General features: G+C 50.6%; 1 protein-coding gene across 1 annotated transcript in view; it reads left to right on the forward strand.

Moving 5' to 3' along the window:
• NOTCH1 (notch receptor 1) overlaps positions 1-11,401 on the forward strand; it is a 41,634-nt gene extending 30,233 nt beyond the window's left edge. Inside the window, exons 20-34 of the mRNA XM_066562954.1 lie at positions 51-204; positions 446-630; positions 804-936; positions 1,243-1,500; positions 1,601-1,713; positions 2,219-2,790; positions 3,504-3,932; positions 4,729-4,877; positions 5,507-5,723; positions 6,038-6,128; positions 6,348-6,513; positions 7,199-7,494; positions 8,199-8,346; positions 8,469-8,566; positions 8,973-11,401. Coding sequence (XP_066419051.1) covers positions 51-204; positions 446-630; positions 804-936; positions 1,243-1,500; positions 1,601-1,713; positions 2,219-2,790; positions 3,504-3,932; positions 4,729-4,877; positions 5,507-5,723; positions 6,038-6,128; positions 6,348-6,513; positions 7,199-7,494; positions 8,199-8,346; positions 8,469-8,566; positions 8,973-10,442 — 4,479 coding nt within the window. The 3' untranslated portion in view covers positions 10,443-11,401. The remainder of the gene's footprint in view (positions 1-50; positions 205-445; positions 631-803; positions 937-1,242; positions 1,501-1,600; positions 1,714-2,218; positions 2,791-3,503; positions 3,933-4,728; positions 4,878-5,506; positions 5,724-6,037; positions 6,129-6,347; positions 6,514-7,198; positions 7,495-8,198; positions 8,347-8,468; positions 8,567-8,972) is intronic.
• The last annotated feature ends 5,162 nt before the right edge of the window (positions 11,402-16,563 follow it).

The raw sequence follows: 16,563 nt of genomic DNA on the forward strand, positions 1-16,563 counted from the left end.
CTCCACTCCCTGCTGGGTCCTCACCCTCCTCCCTTGCACTGCTCCCCCAGAACCTGGTGCGTTGGTGTGACTCCTCACCCTGCAAAAACGGAGGCAAGTGCTGGCAGACCAGCAACCTGTACCACTGCGAGTGCAACAGCGGCTGGACAGGGCTCTACTGCGACGTCCCCAGCGTGTCCTGCGAGGTGGCTGCTAAGCAGCAAGGTAAGGCCCTGCCCTGTGTACGGGGCCAGGCTGGGGTCCCAGGTGTCCCCTGTGCTGGGCACTGAGCGGGGATGTGGCCGGTTCTCTTGGTGGGAATCTCTGGGACAGCGATCTCAAGGATTGCTCTAGCAATGCGCGCCCAAGGCTGTGATTCCCTGTGGGGTGTGTGTGGCCAGGACATGGCCCTGTGGTGTGTGGGTGTCACCAAGGTCCCTGCATTTCACTCTGCTCTCCCTGACAGGTATTGAAGTAGCACACCTCTGCAGGAACTCGGGGCTCTGTGTTGACACTGGTAACACTCATTTCTGCCGCTGCCAAGCCGGCTACACCGGCAGCTACTGCGAGGAGCAGGTGGATGAATGCTCCCCCAACCCCTGCCAGAACGGAGCCACCTGCACAGATTACCTGGGAGGCTACTCCTGCGAGGTGGGTGCCTGGGGGGCAGGAATTCCCAGGGGAAAAGCCTCAGTTACTGCTTTTCTGCTGCCCTTGCATGATGCCCCTTTACCAAGTTGGAGATTCGGGTGCTGGCTATGCTTCTAGGGCTGTATGGGAATGGAAGGAACCTCTCTGATAGTTCCTCTCTTTCCTCCTTGCAGTGTGTGGCTGGTTATCATGGAATTAACTGCTCAGAGGAGATCAATGAATGCTTGTCCCACCCATGCCAGAATGGAGGAACTTGCATCGATCTCATCAATACCTACAAATGCTCCTGCCCCAGAGGAACTCAAGGTAAATTAATTCCCCAGGCTGGGGCATTAGTGGGTTGAGTGCAGATATCCTTGGATTCTGCTCATTAGCTGCTCGGGCTGGCGGCAGCAAACGCAGCGGGCGAGGTTTGTGTTTGCTCGTGGGCTTAGCCATCAAGGCCACGGGCCTTGGCCACGTGGTGCCATGTCCCTCCTGCCCCAGAGGTGGCTCAGGCTGCCACTGACGTGGTCAGGCTCAGCCCCTGGGCAGGGCAGGCTGACACAAGGGAGCAGCGGGCCCCCCGATACTGTTTGATGAGCTGTGTGGGTTGTTCCCCCCTCTCTCTAGGGGTGCACTGTGAGATCAATGTGGATGACTGCAGCCCTTTCTTTGATCCTGTCACCCTGGGGCCCAAGTGCTTTAACAATGGCAAGTGCAAGGATCGGGTAGGTGGCTACAGCTGCATCTGCCCCCCTGGCTTTGTAGGGGAGCGCTGCGAGGGAGATGTCAACGAGTGCCTGTCCAACCCCTGCGACGCCCGCGGCACCCAGAACTGCGTGCAGCGGGTCAACGACTACAAATGCGAGTGCAGACCTGGCTATGCAGGTGAGCACTGCATCCCCTCTGCTCCCAGGGCCCAGCCTGCAGCCCCCTGTCCCCCCAGGCCTGCCTTCCTCTGCTCCTCACACGCTCCTCTCCCTCGCAGGCCGTCGCTGTGACACTGTGGTGGACGGCTGCAAGGGCAAACCTTGCAGGAATGGGGGAACCTGTGCTGTTGCCAGCAACACTGGCCGTGGCTTCATCTGCAAGTGCCCCCCGGTAGGTGCCTGCTCCTCCCCAGGAGGAGGGAATGAGCGTGGGCATGAGGAGTGGTCAAGAGGCCAGTTTAGTCCCTGAGGCTTCCCCAGCTGGGATAGGCGTGAATGGGAGGATGCTTTGCTGTGGGTGCATCCATAAAGGTGCACCCTCCATGCTTGCAAGGATGCTGGAATAGAGTTAAGGAGAAGATGGCTCAGGCCTGAAGGTAGAACAGGCTGAATGTTATTTGCACCACACAAAGTGGGACAGGCAGCTATGGAGAAGAACTCCCTTCACTTTGAGGGGATGCTCTAAGGGGCTTTACAGTCAAGATTATTCTTGCCCATCACCAGTTTTAGAGGGTGGGTTTAATTTCCCAGAGCACACATGTGTTAATGCTGGTTTTAGTTTCCCAGGACACACATGTGTTAATGCTGGTTTTAGTTTCCCAGAGCACACATGTGTTAATGCTGCTCATAGCACAGCATCCGTGGCTCTGACTCCCTCCTTGCTGTGCTCTCCCCAGGGATTCGTGGGCGCCACCTGCGAGAACGACTCCCGCACCTGCGGGAACCTGCACTGCCTGAACGGTGGCACCTGCATCTCCATCCACAAGAGCTCCAAGTGCATGTGCACTCCAGCCTTCACGGGCCCCGAGTGCCAGTACCCGGCCAGCAGCCCCTGCACCTCCAACCCCTGCTACAACGGGGGCACCTGCGAGTTCTTCAGCGACGCCTCCCCCTACTACCGCTGCAACTGCCCCGCCAACTTCAACGGCCTCAACTGCCACATCCTGGACTTCGACTTCCAGGGGGGCATCGGGCAGGACATCATCCCCCCCAAGATTGAGGAGAAGTGCGAGATCGCCGTGTGCGCGGGCTACGCCGGCAACAAGATCTGCGACGGGAAATGCAACAACCACGCCTGCGGCTGGGACGGGGGCGACTGCTCCCTCAACTTCAACGACCCCTGGAAGAACTGCTCCCAGTCCCTGCAGTGCTGGAAGTATTTCAATGATGGCAAGTGTGACTCTCAGTGCAATAATGCTGGCTGCCTCTACGATGGGTTTGACTGCCAGAAGTACGAGGGGCAGTGCAAGTAAGTGGCTTCTTTAACACCTTCTTGTTTTTGAGGCCCATCAGGGTCAGCATCTCTGGTGACCCCCTGGTTGTTCTGATTGTATCTGGTAAAGCTCCTAGACTCAGGCCTGCTGTTCATTCCCAACATTTTGTTCTGCTGCCTGTGGGGCAGCAGCTCAAGCAATCACATCTCCCTGTGGTCCTTCTAAGTTTACATCCACTTGGAAGCTCTCTGGGTTTGACTCATTGCAGATGGCTTCCCTGTCCTTTCTTGTATCACTCCACAGAAGTGATTTCTCCAACTCACAGCAGTAACACAGTCAGTTTCAAGGCAGGGAGACCCCAGATGGAAAAGCAGCCAGGAAACACGATGATGTTAACATCCAAGCATTTCCCAAACATTGTCTTTGGCAACAGTAGGAACTTAGTCCCAGATTCCTGGACCAACTGTGGTCTTAGTAACTATTCTGTGTCCCCATGCCTTCTCTGACTCACAGCAATTTGTCCCTTTTTCTTTTATAATTTAACAGCTGCTCTCTCTCACCTGCAGCGGTGAATGCTTCACAGCGCTGCATGAAACAGCTGCTTTCTATGTAAACTGGTTTATAGTGTCTGTCAGGGTGAAGAACATTTATACAAAAGAGAGACCACCACTGCTTTTCTCAGCAGATAGGTGTTATTTGCACTACTTGGTCTAATTCTTTCTTCTGCCTTGCTTCTTCCTCCACCCAGCCCTCTGTATGACCAGTACTGCAAAGATCACTTCTCAGATGGGCACTGCGACCAGGGCTGCAACAATTTTGAGTGCGAGTGGGATGGTCTGGACTGTGCAAACAACATGCCAGAGAAGCTGGCAGATGGCACGCTGGTGGTGGTGGTCCTCATCACCCCCGAGAACCTGAAGAACAACTCCTTCAACTTCCTGAGGGAGCTGAGCCGCGTGCTGCACACCAACGTGGTCTTCAAGAAGAACCCCAAGGGGGAGTATATGATCTTCCCATACTATGGCAACGAGGAGGAGCTGAAAAAACACTATATCAAGAGGTCCACAGAGGACTGGTCAGATATGTCCAGTGCTGTCATCAACAAAGTGAAGAGCAGCCTCTACTCCAGGGCTGGCAGGAGGCAGAAGAGGGAGCTCGATCAGATGGACATCAGAGGGTAAGAGGGTTCCATTTTCTCTGAGCAGCACTCAGAGTGTGTTCTCTGTGTGTTGATAATAGTAACACGCTAGGAAGGGAAGGATGTAGGCCAGATAATTGTATTTAGATGTTGCTTTCTGTGTGAACAGAAACCAGATTTTGCTCTCATGTGGGAAAATGGAGTGATCATTCAGGAGTCCCTGATACAATCCTGCCTGACTCTCACGATTGAAGGAGTCCTGGGCATTGTTGGGAGCCAGGGCTGGGCTGGGTGGGACCTGGAAGCAGAGGTTGGCCTGGCTGACTGTCTGACTTCAGGAAGTCATTAAGTTAAGGCTCATTTTCTCCCTGGGAAATGCTTTCTAGAGCTTTGTTGTAAAACTCAATTGCTGCAATCTGTGTTTGGAGATCTTTGGTGTAAACATACACATCTAACCTGCTCCCTCTCCACGGACTCAATCAAAAACCCCTGAAAGCAAAGGAGTTAGAGCAGGGAAACTGATATGAGAACATCTGAAGGCTCCCAAACAGCATTATTTAAGATACTGTAGTGTCTGGGTAATTATAAAACATTGTGAAGCAGAGACTCCCTTCCATTCCTGTAGATAAAGAACTGGATTTTACAGCATTCACTGAGGCAAATCCAACAGACCATGAGTGTGAGCTGCAGGCTTTGAGCCACAGGGGAGCAAGGAGATGGGTTCCCACTTCTAATTCCCACTGATGGGGGTTAAAGAGGGAAAGGAGACAGGGCTTGGCCGTGTCCTCAGTGTGGTCATCTCTCCCTGTTCCTTATTGACTCTTCTCTCTCACAGATCCATTGTCTACTTGGAAATTGATAACCGTCAGTGCATCCAGTCATCTTCCCAGTGCTTCCAGAGTGCCACTGATGTGGCAGCATTCCTGGGAGCCTTGGCCTCCCTTGGCAACCTGAACATACCCTACAAAATAGAAGCTGTCAAAAGTAAGTACAGCTGGTCACTTGAGGAGGAGAGACAGCCAAAACTTTCCAGCCTTCCCTGAGTTTAGTTATCTGTCAATTGGCTGCACCGAGCACAGTCTGGTTTTAATAACCTCACATATATATTTTTTTTTCCTTTAAGTCTTTTCTTTAAAAAAATTTCCAGCCCACTTTATTATTTTTGCTTATTCCAGGTTTTATTTCAAAATCATTATCACTCTAAAAGTTATTAAAAAAAAAAAGAAAAGAAAAAGAAAACCCAAGCAGCTCCAATCAATCAGTGACATGCAAGGAGTTGAAGTTTGTATCTTGAAAATCCCCCCTAAATCCTTTTGTCTTAACAGCTCAATGCAAGCGCAATGATTTGAAGTTTGCTAATCCTTTTCCTTAAAGGAGAAAAAAGTGAAGCTGTCTCCTGGTGCAGGCTGCCTTGTGCAGCCGAGAATTTGCCGATAGTTTGCAATTCTGATTAATAGCGTATAAAATGACCTTATTTTGGTGGGGGGGGGGCTGCTGATTTAGATCAGACTTAAGGTACCTCTATTAACAAATTTTCCTTCATTTCCACTCCGTCCCTGGTTTGCTATGCAGCTTAATGTCTCAGCATCTCTCTGTGCCCCACTGTTGTGTAGGTGAAACAGCAGAGCCCACGAAGAACTCCCAGCTGTATCCCATGTACGTGGTGGTGGCCGCGCTGGTCCTGCTGGCCTTCATCGGGCTGGGAGTGCTGGTGAACCGCAAGCGCCGCAGGGAGCATGGGCAGCTCTGGTTCCCAGAGGGCTTCAAAGTGACAGAGTCCAGCAAGAAGAAGCGACGGGAGCCCCTCGGGGAGGATTCTGTTGGACTGAAGTGAGTAATTTGCTTGCTGAGACGATGGGCACGGGGCAGGGCTCTGCTGGGAGAGCCTGCTGGAGTTTTGTGTGTTGTAGTGGTGTGGCAGGGAGGAGAAGAATCGCAGGTCTTAAAGTTCTGCATGAAGGAAAAAAGCAGTGTTCTGTATGGTCTGTGCTTTTTAATCTTTTTTGCACTCGGTAAAAAATGAAATGCAGCCTGAGGGGAACCTCCTGGAAATTCGTTGATTCTTCTTTCAGTTTGTGCCTGTACAAACATCACAAACAGTTCCTGCAGAGGAGGTAACTTTTTATGTGGTTTTATTTTTAAAGACCCCTCAAAAATGCTTCGGATGGCACGCTGATGGATGACAACCAGAATGAGTGGGGTGATGAGGAGACCTTGGACACCAAGAAGTTCAGGGTAAGCCCTCTGCCACGTTCCCTGCCTGTGCTACAGGCAGTCACTCCTGGGTTTGTCACAGAAGGAGGAGAGGGACCCTCAGGGCCCCTCATTGCTGCTCTCGGCTCCTTTGCAAACCTGCCTGTGACAAACACACACCTTGGAGCCTTGCAGAGCCTCCCAGGCTGGAGCTCAGCCCAGGTGCTTTCCTGGGGGCTCACTCCCTGCTGTTTCCCTCAGTATGAGGAGCAGGCAATGCTGCCGGACACGGATGACCAGACGGATCACAGGCAGTGGACACAGCAGCACCTGGACGCCGCTGACCTGCGCATTTCCTCCATGGCCCCGACGCCTCCACAGGGGGAAATCGATGCTGACTGCATGGATGTCAACGTCAGAGGGCCGGGTAAGCACCCCTTGCACTTCTGCACTGGCTGGCAGCTCATGTGGAACCCTTCCTGAGCCCCTGCAGAGAGAGGAGCAGCCCCACATCCCCCTGTCCCTTGCTGGTGCAGAGTCATCGCTACAAGCTCTGCACCACAGGGTTGCTGTTGTGTGTGATTTAGAGAGGGACCCTGACACATTTTGCTTTCCATGAGAGCCCTTTTGTTCAGTAACTGAGGTGGAAATTACAGAAGTACCTATTAAATCACCCAGGTTATCTGTCTGCTGCTCCTATATTCTTCTCCTCCCACTCAACCTGTTCATTTCACAGCCTTCCATTAAGGTTTTTTACAATGGTTAGTAGCTTTTTAAATGCTTACAAACACTTGGTCTTCCCCATGTCTGTGAAACTGTCCTCTGAAATAATGAAGGTATTTACCATACTCTATTTGCTTTGAGCAGCCTTCCTTACAAACTGCACCTTACATGGTGCAGATGAAATAGGAAAAGCAGTGAGATACCACTAAGGAATTTCAGATACATATCAGAGGAAGCATATTCCTGTTTGATGTTCAGAACTAGTCAGGAACTCAGTCTCGGTGCACCCAGGAGAATAAGCATCTATCTCAGGCAGAGCATCTGCCAGAGCCCTGTTGCATTACAAGGGTAAAAATCCTTTTTCATCCGGGGCTCCCCTGTGCTTTCAGACGGCTTCACCCCCCTCATGATCGCCTCGTGCAGCGGCGGAGGGCTGGAGACCGGCAACAGCGAGGAGGAGGACGACGCTCCCGCCGTCATCTCCGACTTCATCTACCAGGGGGCCAGCCTGCACAACCAGACCGACCGCACGGGCGAGACCGCCCTGCACCTGGCCGCCAGGTACTCGCGCTCGGACGCTGCCAAGCGCCTGCTGGAGGCCAGCGCTGATGCCAACATCCAGGACAACATGGGCCGCACGCCGCTGCACGCCGCCGTCTCTGCCGACGCGCAAGGAGTCTTCCAGGTAAGCTGTGACTAAAAGAATACCCCGCTAGTTTGGGGGTTTTTTGGGGGAAATCGTGGTGCTACAAGAAGGGTTTTATCGCAGGGTGTCCTGCTCGCCTGGGCAAGGTGTGGGGTGACCGTCATAAAATATGAAGCCCCCTGTTGTCTCTGGGTGTAGCCACACGTTTCTCTTCAGAGAGAAAAGCAAGGCGCAGTTCTTCCCAAGAATATTCTTACCTCATTTTCTGCGCCTGTGCTTGTGCAGAAGTAGAATGCGATATGGAGATTGTTTGCCCAAAGTCGTGGTGTTTTGTTTCCTTGGCCTGTCAGGGCCAGGTGTGTGTGTGTGTGTCGGGACTGTGGGCTGACAGTCACGAGATTCTGGGCAGTTGGAGTGCAGTGTGTGCAGGGTTGAGTGCTGGGCAGATTCAGTTTAGATGTAATGTAATAGGGATGTAATATAGTATAGAATAAATAGTATAATAAAGTAATTAGTTAGCCTTCTGATAAGATGGAGTCCTCCTCATCATTCCTCCTTCGTTGGGGCCTTCTCAGCACTGCTATATTGGGGAGCAGCACCATGGCAGCATCCCTGGACTGGGAGCAGAACTGGAGAGATGAACCTTTGGAAAGGGCATTGCAGGTCCTCAGATACCTGGGGTGCCCTGCTGTCTGCCCCTCCTAACGTTTGTGTTCCCTCTGCTTTGGCCCTGCTTGTGGCAGATCCTGATTAGGAACAGGGCGACAGACCTGGATGCCCGAATGCACGACGGCACCACTCCCCTGATCCTGGCTGCTCGTTTGGCTGTGGAGGGGATGCTGGATGACCTCATCAACTGCCATGCTGACGTCAACGCCGTGGATGATTTAGGTACTGAGGCAGCTAAAACACCATGAACTGGTGTTTTGTCCCAGACATGGGACAAAAGGGCTGCTTGCTGTGGACCTCAGCACTCTCTAATGTGTGTTGTATTTCGTGGTTTTCCTCTCCAGGCAAGTCAGCTCTGCACTGGGCAGCTGCTGTGAATAATGTGGAAGCTGCAATGGTGCTCCTGAAGAATGGTGCCAATAAGGACATGCAGAATAATAAGGTAGGATGTCCTAGGCTGATATATGCAAGTGAAGAACCAATTGGGGAGTCTGTTAAAGAGTAATTTCTGGCTAAAATACAAATGTCTGGCACTGAAGACTCTGATTTGATTGTTCTACTGTGAATGAAGTTGGATTTAGCTCAAAGGAGCACTGTGGGATTTGGTTGTAGGGGTGGTGTTGAGGGGCCATGCAGTGCCTGGTGAGCAGTGTCTTTGGGGCCACTCATAGGGTTCCTGACTTGATACCAGTACAAGGACATGGCTCTGCAGGGTAGGAAAAAGAAGGAGCAAACCCTTCCCAGAGCAGAGATGGTGGCCACCCAACAACATGGGTGTGGAGCCTAGAGCAGCTTTAGCCAGGAGAATCTATGAACTCAACCCTAACCAAACCTTGCTGGCTTTGCAGGAGGAGACCCCACTGTTCCTGGCAGCCAGAGAAGGCAGCTACGAGACCGCCAAGGTCCTGCTGGACCATTTTGCCAACCGGGACATCACGGACCACATGGACCGGCTGCCGCGGGACATCGCCCAGGAGCGCATGCACCACGACATCGTCCGCCTGCTGGACGAGTACAACCTGGTGCGGAGCCCCACGCTGCACAACGGGCCCCTGGGGGCTCCCACCCTGTCCCCCCCGCTCTGCTCCCCCAGCAGCTACATCGGCAACCTCAAACCCGCTGTGCAGGGCAAGAAGGCCAGGAAGCCGAGCACCAAGGGGCTGAGCTGCAACGGCAAGGACACCAAAGACCTCAAAGCGCGGAGGAAAAAGTCACAGGATGGAAAAGGGTGTCTGCTTGACAACTCCGGGGTGCTGTCGCCCGTGGACTCCCTGGAGTCGCCGCACGGGTACCTCTCGGACGTGGCCTCTCCGCCGCTGATGACCTCTCCGTTCCAGCAGTCCCCTTCCATGCCTCTGAACCACCTGCCAGGCATGCCCGACGCCCACCTGAGCATCAACCACCTCAACATGGCGGGCAAGCAGGATATGGCCATGGGCAGCTCCAGCAGGATGGGCTTCGACTCGGTGCCCCCGCGCCTGTCCCACCTGCCGGTGTCCAGCCCCAGCACGGCGATGAGCAGTGCCCCCATGAGCTTCTCGGTGGGCAGCGGGGCCAGCCTGAACGGGCAGTGTGACTGGCTCACCCGGCTGCAGAACGGGATGGTGCAGAGCCAGTACAACCCCCTGAGAGGCAACCTGCAGCCCGGGGCTCACCAGCAGCCCCAAAACCTGCAGCACGGCATGATGACCTCGCTGCACAACGGGCTGCCCACCACCAGCTTGTCGCAGATGATGAGCTACCAGGCCATGCCCAACACCCGGCTGGCGTCCCAGCCCCACCTGATGCAGAGCCAGCAGCTCCAGCAGATGCAGCAGCAGCAGCAGCAGCTCCAGCAGCCCAACCTGCAGCCCCCGCAGCAGCAGCAGCAGCCCCAGCAGCCCCAGCAGGCGCCGCAGCAGCCGCAGCAGCACCACAACCCCAACGGCTCCAACCTGGGCCAGAATTTCCTCGGTACGGAGCTGAGCCAGCCCGAGCTGCAGCCGGTGAGCGGCGGCGCCATGGCCGTGCACACCATCCTGCCGCAGGATTCCCAGCTGCTGCCCACCTCCCTGCCCTCCTCCCTCGCCCAGCCCATGACCACCACGCAGTTCCTGACCCCTCCTTCCCAGCACAGTTATTCCTCCCCCTTGGACAACACCCCCAGCCACCAGCTGCAGGTGCCCGACCACCCTTTCCTGACGCCGTCGCCGGAGTCTCCGGACCAGTGGTCCAGCTCCTCTCCTCACTCCAACGTGTCCGACTGGTCCGAGGGCATCTCCAGCCCTCCCACGAGTATGCAGTCACAGATGGGACACATCCCCGAGGCCTTCAAGTAAAAACAAAAAAGGTGTTTTAGAGACGCTCGCTGCGAGCCAGAAGCTCGAGGGAGATCTTTTCTAAAAGGACCATCGGATGCTTTTATTAAAGGATCCTTTTTAAATATGTTTTTATAAAAAAAGAAAAAAAAAAAAGACAAGAAAAAGACGAATTAATTCTTTTTTTTTTTTTTAGTATTTATTTATGTACTTTTTATTTTACATGAGAACACTGCCTTTTTATTTATATGTTCTATTGTTAAGAACTCAGTGTGGGACACCAGTTGTGTTTCGAGAAATCAACAAATTAGGTTTTTATAGGATGTTCTCTTTTGTTTGGGGGGGTTCATTGTGTTTGATTTGAGAGGAAATGTTTATGTAAAGCTATAAGCAACGATTTGTGATTCTGAAATGCCATTAATTTATTTTTTTTCTCTTTCAACTCAGAAAGAGAGGTGAGAAAGAAGAGGGGAAGGAAAAATTGACAAAGTACCACTCCTTAAGGGGAAAAAATTAAGTATGGACAAATTTTTTAAATGTACTTTAAAATGTTTCCTTTGCAATTATATGAGAGGACATTTTATGGTACCAGTCATGAATCTTTGTTTAAATTTCAGTATTATATAGTTGTACATTTGCCTTGATAATAGAAATTTTTGTTCTCTCTTGTTTTTATATATATAAAAATATATATATTTAAATGATTTTTATGATCTAAAAAAAAAGAAAAAGAAAATCAGGATTATAGGCCTGTAAGAACAGTTTCTAAGCTAAAAAAAACCTACAAAACATGAATACTGTCCCCCATCAAAAAGAAATGTATTTACCAAACTTCCAAGAGAGCAAGCCCATAACTATGGAGTATATACACAAAAGAGACTTAATTTTACTTTGAATATCTTTACTGATTTTTTGTTTTGTTTTCGTGTTTGAGTAACTGTTTTAAGAAACAAATGCCAATATAAACTTTGTAAACCACATCCTTATTTTAAGGATGGCCTGCCTATTTTTTAGAAGAAGGTGTGTCTGGCAGTGCAGACACCCTGAGTGAGATTACAAAGCATTATCACACTGCCACCCCCACGTGCTCCTCTGGCAGAGCCCTCACTGGGTGCCCAGTGGGATGTGCTGCTGGTTTTGGTGGGAGGCTGGACTGGCCAAACTGGAGGGCGAGGGGCCAGCACAGCTGTGCTGTGAAATGTTGACATTTTGTTCTGTGACGTTAGCCTGGAGTGACGCATCTTTTTTTATATTGATGTGCACTCTTTCTGTGTATCATGTAAAATATAGTATAAGCCTGTGGCAGATTTAATGTTTGTAAATATGGGGGTTTTTCGGTTTTGGTTTTTTTGGTTTGTTTTTTTTTTTTTTTCAAGAAAAGGTGGATTTTGTTTCAAAAATCTAAATGAGCAAGTCTTAAATATATCATAAATATATCACCTTATAGAGGTGTTGGAATATCACTCACTCGGGTGCAAAAGCAAGCAGACACCCTAAGACTAGATAATGTGCATGGGACAGGCAGATAGAGAGCAGTTAATCAAGAAAACCTAAGAAAAGAGTTCCTTTTCCTCATTCCTTTCTATTAGAACACCAAATAAAATGGATATTTCTCAAGGCACAGTGCCTTGCTGAGCACTCATCTTAGTTAACATTTCAGACCATTGTTATTGTGACACGCCTAATATGAGTGATAAAAACATCACATGGTGTTGAATCTTCCTATGTTTTATAAACTAGAGTGTAGTTTAAGAAAAGATATCTTCTGTAATAAAGTTATCTACATGCAAAGTTGTAGTTTGCAAAAATGATGTATTTTTTTTGGTTAACTGATTTGCAATAAATGATGCTTCTGGGCATCTAGATTTTACTAAAACTGGAACTTGGTGTTTCTGTTATGGGTCAGTTGAATTCTGGATTTGACACCTTTCTTTCAGAGCTGCTCCTTGCACAGAGGGCTGGAACTTCCTCAACATCTTGTTCTCTGTGTGAAAACTCAGAGAAGAGCTTCGGACAATGAAGATTTCTCTTTAACTTCTGCTAAACTCTCACTGACCTGAGACACCTGAGCAAGGCAGGAGGGGCTCTGCCCGGGTGGTTTTTTATCTGCTGGGAGTGCTCTGATATCTTCAGGCCATCGGGTCAAGATCTAAAAGGGGAAACATGGAAAAATTGTCTTAAAGAATGTCCCTCATGCATCTTCAAAAAAAGCCAGGAACAGCAGCACCAGAGGGACAGTTTTACTTGTGCCGCCCAGAAATGTTTGCTGTCCTTGCTGTGCTCAAGATTTTTAAGGTAATTTAATTTAATTTCATTCTTTCTCTACCCCACAGGGGCTCTGTAGTGCAAATGCAGCTGCAAAGTCCCCAAATAACTGGATATAAATAGCAGAGCCATTGACCCTCCTCCCAAATCACATAAGCCTGGAATGCTGGTATTTTCCACTCCGTGGCTGGGGAGGGAGAGGCTCTGTGTGTGCAGGGGCCTGGTGTCCAGCCCCAGACACATCCAGGGCCACCAAACAGCTGCTGTACAGCTGGGCAGCTCCTGCTGCTGTGACAGTGGTGTTTATGTGCCACCCTCAGCAGTGAAATGCACCTTCACGGGTCAGGGTGGGTGACATTCCAGGAAAGGGAGCCTCAAACTCCATGGAAAGGGGTATTTTAAGGTAGAACAAACCACCCCTCTTCCCCCTGCAGGATGGGTCACCGGCGAGGATCTCAGCAGCCAGAGGGACATCCTGGAGGGAGCTGGGCTTGCCAGGATGTGTCACCCCCTGCCTGTGGCTGCATCCCATCTGGAATGCACAAAATGGAGTTTGTCTGCCTCCAGAGTGACTCACACATGAGCTGCTCAGGAATCCCAGCCTGCCAGGCTTCTCCCACATCCCAGAACCAGCGCAGCACGGCACTGGGACAGGCTCACCCCAAAATCCCATCCCAAAGTCCCATCCCAGAAACAGCCCCAGTGCTGCCATGGGGCTGGGACAGACCCATCCCAAAGTCCCATCCCAAATCCCATCCCAAAGTCCCAGCCCAGCACAGCCCCAGTGCTGCCATGGGGCTGGGACAGACCCATCCCAAAGTCCCATCCCAAATCCCATCCCAAAGTCCCATCCCAAATCCCATCCCAGCACAGCCCCAGTGCTGCCATGGGGCCGGGACAGACCCATCCCAAAGTCTCATCCCAAATCCCATCCCAAAGTCCCAGCCCAGCACAGCCCCAGTGCTGCCATGGGGCTTGGACAGGCCCATCCCAAAGTCCCATCCCAAATCCCATCCGAAATCCCATCCCAAAGTCCCATCCCAAATCCCATCCCAGCACAGCCCCAGTGCTGCCATGGGGCTGGGACAGACCCATCCCAAAGTCCCATCCCAAAGTCCCATCCCAAAGTCCCATCCGAAATCCCATCCCAAAGTCCCATCCCAAATCCCATCCCAGCACGGCCCCAGTGCTGCCATGGGGCTGGGACAGGCCCATCCCAAAGGGAGGAGGCATTAGAAGAATCCTCTCTCCTGCCTGGTCCACAGTAAAACCAAGTCACTCATGGGCAAGGCAGGAATTTGGCCTGGAATAGATGAAAAAAAGAAAAAAAGGGTTTATGAGGATGTGGAAAACAATGTGACATTGCAAGAGGCAACACATGTGGGCTTGTTTAACAAGAGGGGCTGCAAAGCAGGGGATTTTCCATGAGGAAGGTTAGAGGGACAGGATGAGGAAAGAGAGGGCTAAATACCATGGAAAGAAGCAAAGGGACAGATACTAATTAAGTGTCCTCAAGGTAATTCAAACTAGAAGTCAGTTAAGGTTTTTAAGGAGTAGAGGAGAAATTTAGGTTTTAAGTGCTTAGCCCCAAATTGCTTTGATTTATGAAAGCATCTGGTGACCAAACAACCTGTGGGCAAATGTGGTGTCACAGATCCAGATGGAATGGAGGCTAAGTTAGAGGATAAATGAGAAATATAGCCCAAGTTTCAAACTCTTTAAGGCTTCTTCCCACACCAACCAACCCACCACAAGCTCATCTTCACCTGGTGTGGATGAAGATTTTTGGGAGCTGAGCCTCAAACTCTCCCAGCACCAGAAGATGCCGAGGAGTGATGGATCATGGCAAGCACAGCTGTCTCAGCATTCCAGGTGAAAAAGGCTGAGAAGCACCAAAATCTCATCCCTCACATACCCGAGGGAAGAAGGGTTCAGGAGCGCTGAAAACAAGATTAGCAGCTATTGCCATGGCAGGTATGCTGGTGCTCTGAGGAATCCCTGCACCTGAACTATTTGTTTACATGCTGGAGGGCTTGGTTTTTTTTTTTTTTTTCCACTCTTTGTTTTCATTATTCCTGCTCAATTAGATGGGACATTTAGACATTTAGAAACTGCTACTCTGTATTGCCTCTCCCTCCAGGCTGTATTGGTGTTTGCTCACAAAGTTTCTCGCAGCTGCTCCAGCCCCGATTGAGGAATTGCTGCTGCAGCTGAAATTAGCCCTTAGAGAAGGTGCAAAAGGAGCCAAATTCATCTCGGGTTTAGCCTCGCTCAAATCACACAGGGGTTAATGTGGCTGGGGTAGCCTGAATAATCACAGCAACTGAATGAGTAAATAAATAAAACTCGGGTTGTCCGGTTGGCCAACACCGTGCAGAATACTGGTAAGGGATACTCTCCTTTAGCATTTTCAATGTTTCTAAACTCAAAGAATGATCCTTTTCATAGCAAGCCTGTGGGGCAAGGTTGTGTTTCTGGTTGTGTGCAACCTGAAGACTGAATAAATTACCAGAAAAAGGCCAGAGTCGTTTGTGTTGTACCCCAGGTGAGCGGAGGAACAGAGCAGCTGGGGCTGCCCCTGGATCCCTGGAAGTGCCCAAGGCCCGGCTGGACAGGGCTTGGAGCACCCTGGAATAGAGGAAGGTGTCCCTGCCATGGCAGAGGGTGGAATTGGATGATTTTTAAGGTCCTTCTCAAACCATTCTGTGATTCTGTGACTCAGGAGAGAAGGACACACGCTGTCCTCACTGGCAAAGGTTTTCATTTATAATGGCTCAGTCAAGTCCAGAACTACTGCTGAGTACAGCAAACCAGCTAGAAAACTTCAGGTTAAAAAGGGATTGCATGCTTTAATGTGGAAATTCTTTATAATCACATACATATCAAGAGAACAGCAAAGGTGAAATCCCACTGTTGATGTTTGCATTGTGTACCCCTGTATAAGGGGGTTAAATATGTAACATAAATATCTAACTATAGACACAGATGTGAGAGCTATTGATGCTATTTAGCACACAAAAAAGCCAATCAGGCTAATTAAAACCATGTTTCCTCAGATTACACCTGTTGGGGGAAGTATCAAGGGAGAACCAGGGCTTTATCTGCAACTCATGCCTGCGCAGGGAAATTGTATTTGACAAGCTGGTTTATAAGAATGTTCCTACAAAAGAGGGAGATGAAAGGCACTTAAAAATCACAGCGCTGCCTCTGGTTCCCACACCAGCATCAAAGTGCTGCTTCCCCTGCCTGGCTGGGGCTTTAAGGATATTCCCCTGCTTTAATGATGGGAGTGCAGGAACAGCTCTGCACTGATAACGACCCTTGATTAAGATGTTTGTTTAGCTCCTTGTGTTTTCCTCTCCAAGGCTTGTTGAGTGCAGGGTGGGACAGTGTCAGCACCGGGAATGACAGATATTCTTCTGGTGGCTGGAACGGGGGTTCACCCCCCCTAAAAAAGCTTTGTGTTTGTGTAAAATAAAGCTGCAATTCACAGAGCGAAGCTGATGAAGGGTCTGGAGCACCAGGGGTGGCTGGGGGAGCTGGGGGGCTCAGCCTGGAGAAAAGGAGGCTCAGGAGGGAATGTTTTGTGCTGCTTCTGGGCTTTTGATTCCCAAAGAGCCGTTTTCATGGAGTCACAGAGTGGTGTGGGTTGGAAGGGACCTTCAAGATCATCTCGTTGCATCCTGTCCATCATCTCATTGTCCCTGGGCACAGCTCCCCAACAGGAGGATGGACACAAGGAACAGGGTGAGAGGAAATGGCCAGGAAATGGCCTCCAGCTGTGCCAGGGGAGGCTTAGCTTGGCTATTTGGGAAAATTTCATTTTCCCATTCAGCCATAGAAAGGGTGGCTAAGCCTTGGAACAGTTCTGGAACCA

Source organism: Molothrus aeneus, chromosome 19, assembly GCF_037042795.1.
Source record: "Molothrus aeneus isolate 106 chromosome 19, BPBGC_Maene_1.0, whole genome shotgun sequence".
Classification (NCBI taxonomy): domain Eukaryota; kingdom Metazoa; phylum Chordata; class Aves; order Passeriformes; family Icteridae; genus Molothrus; species Molothrus aeneus.